The sequence below is a fragment of the Furipterus horrens genome, unplaced genomic scaffold (genome assembly GCF_987537825.1).
Source record: "Furipterus horrens unplaced genomic scaffold, mFurHor1.1.pri manual_scaffold_2, whole genome shotgun sequence".
Classification (NCBI taxonomy): Eukaryota; Metazoa; Chordata; class Mammalia; order Chiroptera; family Furipteridae; genus Furipterus; species Furipterus horrens.
Window position 1 is genome coordinate 21,267,234 of NW_028327172.1, and position 13,614 is coordinate 21,280,847.

At 47.4% G+C, this 13,614-nt stretch overlaps 1 protein-coding gene across 1 annotated transcript; it reads left to right on the forward strand.

The window, feature by feature from the left end:
- The first annotated feature begins 347 nt into the window (after positions 1-347).
- On the forward strand, positions 348-11,653 carry LMO2 (LIM domain only 2). Its single transcript, XM_090262818.1, has 4 exons — positions 348-651; positions 772-994; positions 5,344-5,559; positions 10,014-11,653. The coding sequence occupies exons 1-4, from the start codon at positions 645-647 to the stop codon at positions 10,231-10,233; spliced, it is 666 nt and encodes a 221-aa protein (XP_090118944.1). The 5' UTR covers positions 348-644; the 3' UTR covers positions 10,234-11,653.
- Positions 11,654-13,614: the final 1,961 nt, after the last annotated feature.

The window sequence follows — 13,614 nt, forward strand, 5'->3', positions numbered from 1 at the left end:
TTATTTCACGTTCTTGTCTTTCCTTTCTTCCTTGAGCTGGTTACTTTCAGCCATAGTTAACCAAAAGGGAAACGTCGAAGAGGGGAAGCCCTGAGAATGATTGGGGGCAACCCAGCCACCTCTCCCCGGAGAGGTGCTCACTGAGCGACTCTTCCTGTCCCCGACGCCGGCCCCTTTAAGAAGCCAAGTCTGTCCTGCTGCTGCTGCTGCTGTTCGTATTGCAAATCCCCAGGAGCCCCATTTAAAAAAAGAAAAAGAAAAAGAAAAAAAAAAAAGCAGGGGTTGGGGGGGGGTGGTACCGGGCAACTGTCTCTTTAAATGTGATTTCCTTCTATTGTATTTGAATCGTGATCAGGAAAAGGAAATGAAACCAGAGACAGAGGGAAGCTGAGCGAAAATAGACCTTCCCGAGAGAGGAGGGAGCCCGGGGAGAGAGGCAGGGTCTCCTCCCCACCCCCGGCGGCCTCCCCCCTCCTTGCCCTCAGCGGCGAGCTGCGCGCCGCGACCCCGGCGGAAGGTGCAGGGGCTCGGGGCGGCCAGGCGGACGCGCACCGTTCCCGCGGGTGGCGCGGAGCGGGCGACAGCGCGCGAGCTGAGCCGGACCGGGCAGCAGCGGCGGCGGCGGCGGCGGCAGCGGGACCAGGATGGAAGGTTAAGTCCTGAACAGCAGCTGCTGCAGCCGCCCGGGGCCAGGCTGCGCGCCCCGGTCCCCGCCTCGGCCGCGGCGCGCTGGCAGCCCGGTGATTCGCTCTCTCTCTTTGGCATTTGAAGGGAGCGCGGTGACTGTCCTTGAGCACGGAGGGGCGAGCTCACCGCCGGAGCGCCCGAGCAAGAAGAGGCGCAGGAGCGGCGGCGGCGCCAGAGCACCCGAGGGGGTACGAGCCCCAGCAGCCGGCCAGCTCCGAGCCACAAAGGGAGCGCCCCCGCCACCTGGCACGCCACCTCCTTCCCCAATGTCCTCGGCCATCGAGAGGAAGAGCCTGGACCCGTCTGAGTACGTGTAGTGCCCCTGCCCCCTATGGTGTCCACGGCCTCGCGCCCCGGGGCGGTGGGGTGGCGCGGATGGCGGGCAAAACGGCTCCAGATGCACGCCCGCAGCTTGCCCTTGGCTCCTTCTGCCTTGCGCGGGGCTCCCCCTTGCCTGTGGTGACTCGGGGGGCACCGAGAAAGGGGCTGGGCGGCGGGCAGTAAGGAGAGGGGGTCAGCGCAGCGCCTCTGCGGCCCCTCCCGGCTACCTGGGACGCTTCCCAAAGCCACCGCGGGCCAGAAAGTTTACACGGGAGCAGGCACAGGGGGAGCTCGGAGGCGCGCAGGTGCAGCCCCGACCGCGTTCAGGGCTTCATTCTGTTCCCTTTCCCCCTCTAGCTCCTTCTCGGTCCCCTTTCTCTTTGTCCATTTGGTCCTGGAAAGGGGAGCATTCCAGCGGAGGCCTCCAGGGCCCCCGACGGCCCCCTTCCGGGTCCGCAGGTGGAGCAGCAGCCCGCAGAGCCAGAGGCCGGAGGGTGAAGGGGTGTGAGAGCCCAGCTCGGGGCTCACTCTGGCCTCCAGAGACATCAGAGCACCTAAATCCGGGGCTAACCTGGATGCGTGTACAACGCCCCACCCCTCAGGGTCCTCTTATGGGGGTCCGTGAACCTCAAAAGTTAGTATACATTTTGTGTGTAGGTGAATTTTTCTGGGAACTGCAGTCTCCTAGCCTTTATCACATCTCAAAGGGGTTTGGGGTCAGAGAACCAGAGCTCTGACGAGCATTGGCCGCGTTTGTTTTTGGAGCCCCTTGCCGGCTGGAAGTGTTTCCCTGTCCCCAGCCTCTATACCTCCAGCCCATTCTTTAGTGTTAACATGGGGAGAAAAGGATTGTTTAAAATACCATTTTCTCGTCAGCGCAAATGCCCTTTAAGATTCATTAGCTGTCTGGTTTTGAGAATTTTTATTCCTTTGAAGTTCCGCATCTAATCCTTTGAAGGGATTTGTTACACAGACCAAAGGAGCTGGTTAATGACTTGTCCATTTGTGCTTTTAAGAGGCATTTGTTTTGTTTTGTTTTCTTTCCTTTTCCTGCTTTAAAAGAATTGTGCTTTCCTGATTGAAGTCTCCCCTTTCCCCCCCATTTCAGCCTTCTATGGTGTTTATATACCTAGGTTTTACCCTCAGTTACCAGCATAAAAGCTCAGCATGTTCTCATAAAACACAGGAAGTACCATGATCCAATGAGAATATAAACATCACTATTCAATTTGGGAGGTTCAGGCACCAGTTCTATAAGGAGCTAGGTTTGTTCTAACAAAAACCAGTTTCCTCACATTCTCAGGAGAAAACACACACACACACACATACACTCACACACTGGGTTTAAGGCTGGTTGGGTGGTTTGCTCACTTTCTTTTCTTTTTTTTTTTATACAAACCTAGAATTACAACTTAGCTCTGAGTTTTCAGAGTCTGGGCAAAGACCATAGTAATACAATAAGAGTGAGTTGGATAAATTGGTGCCTAATGCCTTGCTTTTTCTTTCGATCAGCAGAACTTAGTCACTAATCCTTTTATTACGAGATAAATCTGGAGGTTTCAGTTCCCTGAAGGAAGTTTGCTCTTTTCAAAGTTGGTGCTTTTTCACTGAGATTGGAAAATTGAAACATCCTAACCTTATAACACAGCAGGCACCTACTGAAGGATGCTCACCTCCTCCATCCTGTGCCTCGCTCTTTGCTCAATGAAGATAGGCTCTAATGGGAGATGGACCAGCTAGTTGAAGAATTACTGAAGCACATTTTTACCCCTCTCTCTCAGAGATTGTCAAGAAATTATCCCAGAAATCCAGCATGTAGTGTATTCAGGTCTAATATTCAGTTAGGCTCTAGGGGAATATAAAATATTAATTTAAAGGTGAATCCCACTCACTTATTGGCTTGGAACCTCCACCAAAAATAATATAATATTGTTATTAATTATAGAAAGATAGATAGAGCCAATATCTTCTCCTGTCCTTTCCTGTCTCAGACCATCGCAATAGCTCTTTTGCTTAATATCTCTACTGCGGACCACTGTCCTACCAAATGCTTCATTGTGTACTTACTCAAAGCCAAGTTGGGTCAGTATGATCAGAATCTCCAAATTACAGATAAAAATTTGCCTAGACATATGCAAATGTAACATTTAAATAGAAAGACAGCCAGAATTCATGAACATAAAGGTTTTCTCTACCATGCAGTCAGTGGCTCCAGCACCTCCCAGTGAATAACAAGAGCAGTTCATTTTAATTCCAGGCAGTTTTGCACCAGCTAAGTGCAAATCCTCCTCTTTCACAGTTGGTTGGTAGCATCAACATCAGGCCATTTAGCGGGTGTTGAGGTTCCCTCAGTTTTTTTTAAAAAAGCCCCAAGTAAGACCAGGGACCATGGAAAGAGAAGAGATGCAATTTTGAGTTGATGCACATGAAAATGCTGGGGATATTATTTTTTTCAGGAGGGAAAAAGGAAGTCCTTATGTCTAACCTATGGAAACAAAGAAAAGCAAGTCAGGCTTCAGTGAACTCTTAAAACTAAAGTCTTGAGTTTTTAAAAGAAAACTGGCTTGGGTTTCACATTTCCTTGTTCTAAAAGGAGTTAATCTCATGAAGGATCCTTATACTCAATCTACAATGTGTTGGCTTGGGTTTAGTACTGCCACCTGTTCACAGGGAGGTGTGCATGTTGCAGACAGAGTGACCTGAAGCTGTCAGAGTGTCACCAACACTGATTACCTGAGCCTCATCACCCCTAAGGGTAATGGGTGCTGAGCTCTGTGGGCACAGGCCACTTGAGACACAAGGTCACCTGGTAAGTTAATGGCAGCTAGAAATAGGAGACACAGACTTATACCCTAAGGCACCCTTTGGGTATTTCACAGTTGGAATCAGGCCCATTTAAAAAGTACATAATAGATATATTAAAAATCAATTTGTGTTTGAGTAAGGTTCAAAGAGCACCTGTTAATTGTTAAAAATCAACAGGTATTAGGTTTCTCCTATGTCCCATTAGGTGGTAGCATCATTTCTTCTCTTTAGTTTTCTCTTGGCAAATAAACTTACTTATTTTAAAATGTAAAAACAAAAGTATTCAGATTCAAGTTAAGCAAATTTGGAAGCTGTATGACTTTTTAATTGCAAGAACACATATTGTGGCCTCACTACTAACAATTGCCTGGATGGAGGTTTCAGAGTCTAATTGCCTTCCACTCCCTTGAAAATAATTGTATAGTCTTCTCCCCATTTTCTTGCCTAAATCAACTTTAGCCATATCGGTTTTGCTGTTGTAAAAGATTTCACAGGAAGGAAGGTCTGTCTGATGTCCTTTATAAGTTTAACAATGGCTTTAACACCTGGGGTTTTTGTCCAAGGATTCGTTAAGTATGAAGGATGGGATAAGAAATTTCTGTAAAAAAATTAAAAAAAATAAAGAAGCTTTCTATTCTATCCTGCTGGAATTTTTATCTTGGAAAGAAAAAGTGATCTAAAATAATGTTCAGTCATTTTACTCCTCACCTCTGCTGTTGTGCAGTCGGGAAGGGCTTGAGGTAGGATGGCGGGTAGATTCCATATGGAATCTGCAGATTTCAGCTCTGTAGATAGTTGGCTGTCCGAGCAGCAAGCAACTGTTTTAGTCCAGGTGCCTCTTCTGGGATTTGGCAGTGCCCTTGGGTCCTGGGTGTGGGATGAGGAAAAAGAAAGAAATGTGCAGATAGGGAAGGGGACTAGGAGGGAAGAGTGGGAAAGAGAGACCAGAGGTGTGAAAACGGTGCTGGGCTATTGGGGGCTGGAGAGTACCACCTACAGTTGCCCTGGGCATCTCTTGGTGCTCCACATTTACTTCTTTTTCTTTTTCAATCCTCACCTGAGGACATGCTTATTGATTTTTAGAGACAGGGAAGAGAGGGAGAAAGAGAGGGTGAAACAGTGAGTTGATGTGGGAGAGGAACATCGACATGAGAGAGATACGTTGACTGGTTGCCTCTCATACACACTCTGACCGGGACTGAGCCTGCAACCCAGGCATGTGCCGCGACCAGGAATCAAACCCATGACCTTTCGGTTTGTGGGATGATGCCCATCCAACTGAGCTATGCCGGCTAGGGCCTGCATTTATGTCCTAAAACATCTAGGATGTAAGGTCTAGCTCTCTCCTGTCCTAACCCAAAGCTGGCAGGGCCTCTCTACTGTCCAGCCTGAGGATACCTTGTCCCCTCCTCTCTTTATGTTACTGACAACTGAGTGACATTCCCTGTTTGTTGGCCCAGAGTGATTCCTGACCACGGATGCTTGTCTCGCCAAAAGGAGGTTGTCCCTAATGCTTGGCCTTCTTTCAAGGGAGCCCGTGGATGAGGTGCTGCAGATCCCCCCATCCCTGCTGACATGTGGAGGCTGCCAGCAGAGCATCGGGGACCGCTACTTCCTGAAGGCCATCGACCAGTACTGGCACGAGGACTGCCTCAGCTGTGACCTCTGCGGGTGCCGGCTGGGCGAAGTGGGGCGGCGCCTGTACTACAAGCTGGGCCGGAAGCTCTGCCGGAGAGACTATCTCAGGTATCCTCATCGCCACCCTCTGGGGCCCTCCACAGGGGGCCCGGTTGGCACAAGCATCTCAGTCTGGGTCCATCTCATGGCTCCTGCTACCTGCCAGAATGAGGTCAGGCTGCGGAGGCTGAGTCTCAGCTGCCCCACGCAGAGAAGCAGTTGGCATTGCTTCCTGTTTGAGAAGCATGTTTTCATACACTCCTATGGGGAAAAATACTAATTGTGTAAAGGCAACAGAATGATAAACACAAAATTCAGAATACTTTGTACATTTGAGGGTGTGCTCTGAAGAGCTCATTTAATGCTTCAAAGCATACCTATGGGTTATAAATATTCTTTTGTATGACTCCAATAGGATGTGAGGAGAAACTTAAAAATAGAAAGCATGTTCCTGCCATGGCGCTCCAAGAATTTGCCTGCCACCATAGGAAGGCCCTGAAGTCAGTTGCAGGTTTGCACCCCAGCACCATTGCTTTCTAGCTCTGTGACCCGGGGCAAGTTACTGAACTTTCCGAAGCCTTGATTTCCTTACCTGTAAAATGGGGTAACAGTAATACCTACTTCCAAGGAGGAGGTGGTGCACAGGATCAAGTAATGTTGGCTGCTGTTGTAACTAACCCTCCTGACATTATCATTAAGACTTTTCCTGTCTCAAGAACAGGGACGGGAGAATGGAAGGGCAAATAGGAACTCGACCCTATTCAGACAGGTGCTGAGGATGTCTCTAACACTCCAGGTCATACATATTATTGGCTATGTGAATTTCCTGGCACTCAGTGAGAGCCTTTGTCCAGAATGTTCTAGCATTTCCAGCCCCACAGTAGCTGCGGTGGAGGTAACTCTGTGCCCTCTACCGTCAGAGCTGCTCAAGTGTGTAGCTGTCAGTTTTTTGCCGTCTTCCTGTGGCAGAGGGTCTGTGGAGCATGCAGCCCTAATACATGAGGACCACCCAACCCTGCGAAGCCAGGCCAGTGCGTCCGCCCCAACCTGCCTGCAGAGCATTTTACGTTAAAAAAAATATATGCAGGCAATTTCACAGTGAAGGGAGCTTATCTGTTTACCGAGAGACAGATAGAATAAGCTTTTTCCCCCTAAATTCCCTGACAAAGTCCTTGCAAATTTGGTGGTTTAGAGAACATAAGTAGGGGTTTCAATGACTGAGATTATCATTTTAGTCAATTTCTTGTAAGTTATAAGAAAATAGAACCGGGATAAATAGAGACCTGATTTTGCTCGCTACCAGTCTGCCAAGTCGTTGCAGAAAGCAGACGGGCAAATGATTCCCATTGGGCCCCCTGACTACATCCCTGTCAAATCATTTGAATCTTATTAAATGAAGTGCAGATAGAGTAAGGTCAGAAGAGCCCAGGCTTCTCCCTAGTTCCACGGTTTTATATAACAGTCAAGAATAAATCCAGTGCTGCCTGGGCTTGTTAATCTTTTCCATTTTTAAAAAGGAGAGAAAGAAATAGTCTGGGAGAACCCAATGTTAATTAACTTGTGTCTTGGTGACATGAAATAATTCTTCTCCCTGCTACATTCCTAGGCAACATGTTAATTAACTCTGTGTTAGTGCAGGCGTTTCCAGACACCCTTTAATACTTATATTATTGTTATTAAAACAGGCAGGAGGAAGCTTAAGATGAGACATCTCTTGACAGAGGGGAAAAAAAATTGTTTTTTGCTTCAGCAATGGCCCTTCAGCCAAGGACCTGTTTACATGGCTGTGTCTTAAAAAAGGCACGTTGGAGAAGTGACCAAATGGGTCCTGTGATGGGGTTTGGCTCTCCCCACTGGGATAACTTCTCCTGGGGCTCTCCAGTGGCTGGCTCGCCCACGACGGTCTTTTTCAGACATTTAGTCTCACGTATTCACGAGACGCCATGCAGAGCCTAAACCCTGCGCTGTTGTGCTGTGTTGTGTTGCTGGGAACCTAACAGTAGCCGTTAGTGTGAGTGCTGGCCCAGATCCCTTCCGGTCCCTTGTACCAACTTTTGTGTGTGGAGTGCCTACCTCCTCCCTCTGTGTCACTTTCAGCAGCCAGCCCCTGCATCCATTCGAGCCAGAAGGGTGCCCACTCCCCCCCGCAGGCCCCCAGAGCACCTTCCCCGATGGCCGACACTGCAGGAGCACCAAAGCCCACAACCTTGCCTGGGTGTCCTAGAGACGTGGCTTATATCCCAGAGTCCCCTTGCTGTCAGGCTATTCCCCCCGCCCCTGACCCCCGCACAATCCTGCCCAGGGATTCTGCCTGAGATGCCCTTTTGCTTGCCTTCCTCGCCTTCTGTCCCGTGTTCCTCGCCACCTAATTGGTTTTCTGAGAACACATCCTCAGTAACTCCTCATCTCAGGCTCTGCTTCTGGGACGCCCACCCAGCCTAAGGCACCGATGCTCACAGGGCTCGAGATGGATGCTCAAGTTAGATGTCAAGTCCTAGTGTGCTTTTACCATGAGGAGAATCTCAGACCCCCCGAGCCGGAAGGGGCTGCAGAGGCCAGCTCTTCCAGTTCCCTTGCTGTCTGGCTCAAGACACAGAAGCCGGGAGAGAGGAGTCACATGCTCCCAGGCACCTGCCTTATTAGAGGTGACGCTAACTAGACCTGAACTTATCTCCCAAATATTGCTCCTTCATCCTTCTTTTCGTTAGCTGCCTGACGTGTATTGTAATTTACCCCCGACTTTCCTTTAATAAACGCTGTCCTTCCTGAAGGGCCACACACCCCAGGAGGTTGGCTTCATTCCACACACACTGTTTTGCGAGTTGTTTATCCTCGCTCAGGCCCAAATTCCACTTACTGAACAGTCAGGAAACCAGAACTGTCTTTCCACTCTGTGACCTCCAACGTGGCAGTTCCCTGCCGCTCCGCCATCTGCTACGTTGGGATAAAATGTTCTCCCCCAGTAATGAGTTTGCTCCCAGGTGGTGCCTTGAAACTGCTCAGAGCTCTTCAGACGGAAAGCAGGATTCAGAGAGAAATGAACTGGCCCCTGGCTCTCACAGAGACCTCTCTACCCACAGACCACGTCTTCTTGATCCCGTTAATTTTGCCAAATGTTTCAATATTTGTCAACTGCCCTCATCCCACCTACAACCTCTCAGATTGTACCAATTGTTTCCATGCTATTCTGAAGTAAAAACTTCCAATAAGAGCAAGCATTTATCTAAAACTGTCTTAAAGGTTTGATGTGGCAAAGACCTGCTAATATGCCATGTTATCAGGCGTGCGTGAAAATGACTTCCTCTTGCAAGACCGGCGCAGTTGGGAACACCCCAGATGGGTTAGAACACGACCAGGCTGGCTTAGCCCTTGACCGTTGGTGCTTTGACATAACTCCCGTGGCTCCTTCCAGCAGCGAGTGATGTGGACGCTGTGGTCATGGCCGTCTCACAAGCTCATGGGAATCAGGGGTCTCCCCAGACTCACTTGGGTACCCAGGGATGGTCCTGGACGGAAGCTGGGTCTTCTGATTCCAATACTAGTGTTATTCCACTCTTGCAGGCTGATCCTCAAACTTCCAGAATCACCTGGAAGTGCTCATTCACACTCAGAATGCTGGGCCTCCCTCCAAAGAGTGCCCCAGTCAGGGGAACCTGAGACTTGACATGGCTAACAAGTTCCCAGGACCACACTTCTGGCTCCGCTGAGTTGCATCCCCCATACTGAGACTGATTATTGCTTGAAATATTCAGGGATTGCTCTACTGAAGTATTCATTGACTGATCGACTGAGACTTAGGAGAGTCTTGAGCTCAGTTGTCAGAAGAGAAGTTTCTCCGAAGATTCATGGCAACGGGGCAGGGAGGGCCTTGAATTAAGATCTTCCACTCAATGTGGAGAGGTGCTCTTTGTCTTCTAGATTTCTGAGACATGATTAACTGCACCCCGTACTTCCTATCCAGCTCCCGCTGCCTCCCAGAAGCTGGGGTCCCAGTGGACTGTCATGTGGAGAGGCCTTGGTAGCTTATGGAGAAGTTCAAGACTCATCCTCCCCATGGGTGGAATTAGTGGCTGTTGATGTGATAGAATTTGGGAGCCTCTGAAAGATGCCCATTTCATTACATTCTTGGTCAATTCCCTCTCAAAGCGCCCCCAGGGGTTTACTCCAGCTTCTCTTCTAAAATGAAAGGCCCCCTGGGAGAGGACACATGATACATGCCTAACCTCTTCACTTCCATCACTGCAGCTGAGTCTTTTCCACAGAGGAGGGGCCTGGGCAGCCTCAGGGCACAGAGAACAGTGCTGCAGGCAGGGAGAGAGCTCAGACAAGGGACAAGTTTCGTGAAACATGAATGCCACAGGTTCCATTCGAGGGTGCCCTCTGCCTCGCAGGGAAGACTATCAGAGCCGGCCTCTGTCTGCGCCCAACTCCTTCTGGCTTCCTGACATCTTGGACATTCAGCCTACTTCTCAAGCCCTTTCTCCCAGTGTCTCAGCTTTTCTTTCTTTTCCCCCAACCCTCAGGCTTTTTGGCCAAGACGGTCTCTGCGCCTCCTGTGACAAGCGGATCCGTGCCTATGAGATGACGATGCGCGTGAAAGACAAAGTGTATCACCTGGAATGTTTCAAATGTGCCGCCTGTCAGAAACATTTCTGCGTGGGCGACAGATACCTCCTCATCAACTCCGACATCGTGTGTGAACAGGACATCTACGAGTGGACTAAGATTAATGGGATGATCTAGGCACCTTTGGCAGGGGTGTTTCACTGAAGTCACTGTCTCCGTGGGGGTCTTCACTCTTAGGCACGTTGGGGATTTGAGGGTGGGATGAGGCATTTCTTAGGGGATGGTAGACCCTAATGGGGCACAAGGCAGAGCATCGAAGTGACAAAATGCAAAAAATGATACTTAAATGTGACCAAATTACCAGGCTTTAGGGAGGACTCATGGACAATGGCCACTGCCTACCCATAATAACTGACATGATTAGTGGAGGAAAGGAGCGTTTGGGGAGGAATGAGCATTGTGCTGTCACGGAGGAGCTTCACATCCACAGATAGGGAGTTGTGGAAAGATGTGCTGTGACTCTGACCCTTGAAACCTAGAGATGTGCAATTGATTTCTTTACTTCCTGGCTCTTGTGACAACCCTGTTTCAATCGCTGTCCTCTGCACAAGGGAAGGACAGAGAGGAGAGTGGCCATCCTTTTTCTCTTGGCCACCTTCCCAAGGCCTTAAGCTTTGGACCCAAGGGAAATCGCATGGAGACACATTTCAGCTGAGAATGTTAACAGCAACTTGGAACCAAACAATTATTCAAAACAACACTGATGAATCACAGTTCTTAGATACCCTTAGTTTTGAGGCGAGGAGTTCCACAGATTGTTTCTATACAAATGTAAATCTTAAAAAAAAAAAAAAAAAGGTGGTTCAACTATTTTATTATCTTAGATTATATCAAAGTATTCGTTGTATGTAGTTAAAAAAGAAAAGTAAAGAAAACCTCTGTGGACAATAAAAATGACAGCCTAAACTGCAGTGTTGTTTATTTGTTAATGACTTACAATTTGGGATGTCAGGAAAATGGCTTTTTATATTGTAAAGGAGAAGTAAATATGCAATTTACTTTTTAGGTCAAATAAAAACTTCCGTTTATTGCTAGAGTTTATACAAGGCAGGCACATTTCTATATTACTAGCAATTATATAACAGGTCATCATGTAGCTCAGAGGGATGTAGAATAATTAAATTGTTATTGTAAAATGTGCATTTCACTTCAGCATTATATAGAATGAACGGAAGGGAAGATCATTGCCTTTGGGAAACCTGTAACCTAGAAAGGACACAAACACATAAAACAGACTCCCTTTGGGAGAGAAGGTAATTACCTAGTTTGAAATGTGGCAAAGATGCTGAGCTTGACACTTCGATTTTCCAAGACATGTGTCTCAAGGTATTTTATGACAAGTGGTTAAGAAGACCTTACTTGGAGGATTTAAAGGAAGCACCTTCCTCGGTGCATTTGCCTTTCACCCTATCCAGGTCGCCATGCATTGACTTTGAGCGCCACCTGCTGGTCATCACCTCTCAAGACTGTTCCAATGAAAGACCAACCTAGATGGATATACCTTTCAAATGTGTAATAAAAATTGGCAAGCAGCAAACAGTCTTAATATGTTTAATTATTAAGACATCCGAAACATCTATTTCTAAGTTAATTAATTATGATATTTCTTTAAAACTTCCATCACTAAGATTTGTTGTTTTCTTCTTCTAGAGAAAGAATTAAATGATGGCTTTCTTGGTCTGTAAAAGTGTTTGGGAAATCTGGCTGCTCTTTAAAACAAGTCTATCCCTGGCTGGTGTGGCTCGGTTGGTTGGCGTGTCATCCCATGGACTGAAAGTTCAGTTCCCAGTCAGGTCAGGGCACATACCTAGGCTCTGGGTTCGGTCACTGGACCCAGTGCACGCAAGAGGCAACCAATTAATTTTTCTCACATAGATGTGTCTCCCCCTCTCTTTCTCTCTTCCTTCCTCTCTTTCTGAAGTCAATGAGCATTCTGAAGACAGAAAGGAAAGAAAAAGAAAGAACTAAAAAACATTAAAATTAAAAGAAAAACTTTAACTGTATGGCCTTTCAACTCAGGCGGTACTAAGGTGCTGCCAATGAGGGGATGTTTGTTCTAAATCAACAAAGGGGATGTGGTTCTCAGGTTGTAATTCCTGAACTGATAGTATCATTATCATCACTTGAGAACTGACTGAAAATGAAGATTCACGGTCTCCACTCAAGTCCGAGTGAATCACAAACTTTGGGCATGGGACCCAGCAATCTGTGTTTTAACAAGCCCTGATTCTTTTGACTTGCGCCCAAGTTTGGGAATGGCTGTTCTCCAACCTCCCCGTGCCAGGCCGATCATGCGCTCACATTTGTTAACAGGTAACATCGGACACGTGTCCACATGGGGACAAACACAGCCTACCCATGGACCCTAAACTTAAACCTTTTTACATAATTTTGTCACTCAGGTAAGAGTGGTCATTTACCACATCAATCACAATTCAGTTCTCTATTTTAATTTTATCAACATTAATTATAAGGACAATAGTAATAGAGTTTAGCTATGCAACTATATTATAAGCAATACTTGGTGAAAATAAATGTGATCCTTGCTTTGGAAATGCGAGCTTCATTCTTAATCCCCATGGCAATGCCACTCACATAAGTTTTGAGAACTCAGCCAATACCTTTGCCATCATCAAGGAAGCAATAATTAACATTTTCCATTTGACAGTGGCACTGTCTTGCAGAATTGTGAATGCACAGACAGTCTGTGACAAGTCACCCCAGGGACTGAAATGTGCAACCCACAACTGACTTGAGAGGAAGGTCCTATAAAGAGACTTCCGGAAAAAAAAAAAAAAAAAAGAAAGAAAGAAAAGAGAGAGAGAGACCTCCTTGGGTACCAGCTCCCAGAGTCTACCCTGGTGCTCCTTGCCTGGGTGTATAACCCATGGGCCCTAGACCCAGAGTCAGGAGAACCAGGCACCTGCTGCCTCCCGTGGTCCATGACTTAATTCAGCAGGCTGCTGGAACAGTTTGCTCCCTCTCACTTCAGTAACGTCTTATGTCCAGACCCAGCTTCCTTTTACTGCTGTCTCCAATATTACTACTGCGTCCCAGGGAATCTTAGAATTCCACAAAGTTAACATAGAACAGTGGCTAGGAACTTTATCCTCTCGAGACTTGGAATTAAATTGCAATGACATGACTTTTTATTTAACACACATTTATATAACACCATGTGCCAGGCATGCTTCTAGGTGCTTTACAAAATTAACTCCTTTAATTTACATGACAGCCCCATGTGGCAGTTTCTGTGTATTATCATCCATGTGCTACTGTTGGGGAAATGGAAGCACCAACAGAGAAACTTGCTGAAGGTTCTACAGCTAATAAATGACAGGGGTAGGCTGTAACTGACCACCTTCACCTTGTGCTCTGCTGCCTCTTTCTCAGGCTCCCCTCCCAGAACCTCAAGTTCATCATCTGCAAAATAAAAATTAATACCTTTATCCCCAAGTTATTTGAAAATATTGAGTTTAGTCTAATCAGAAACATAGC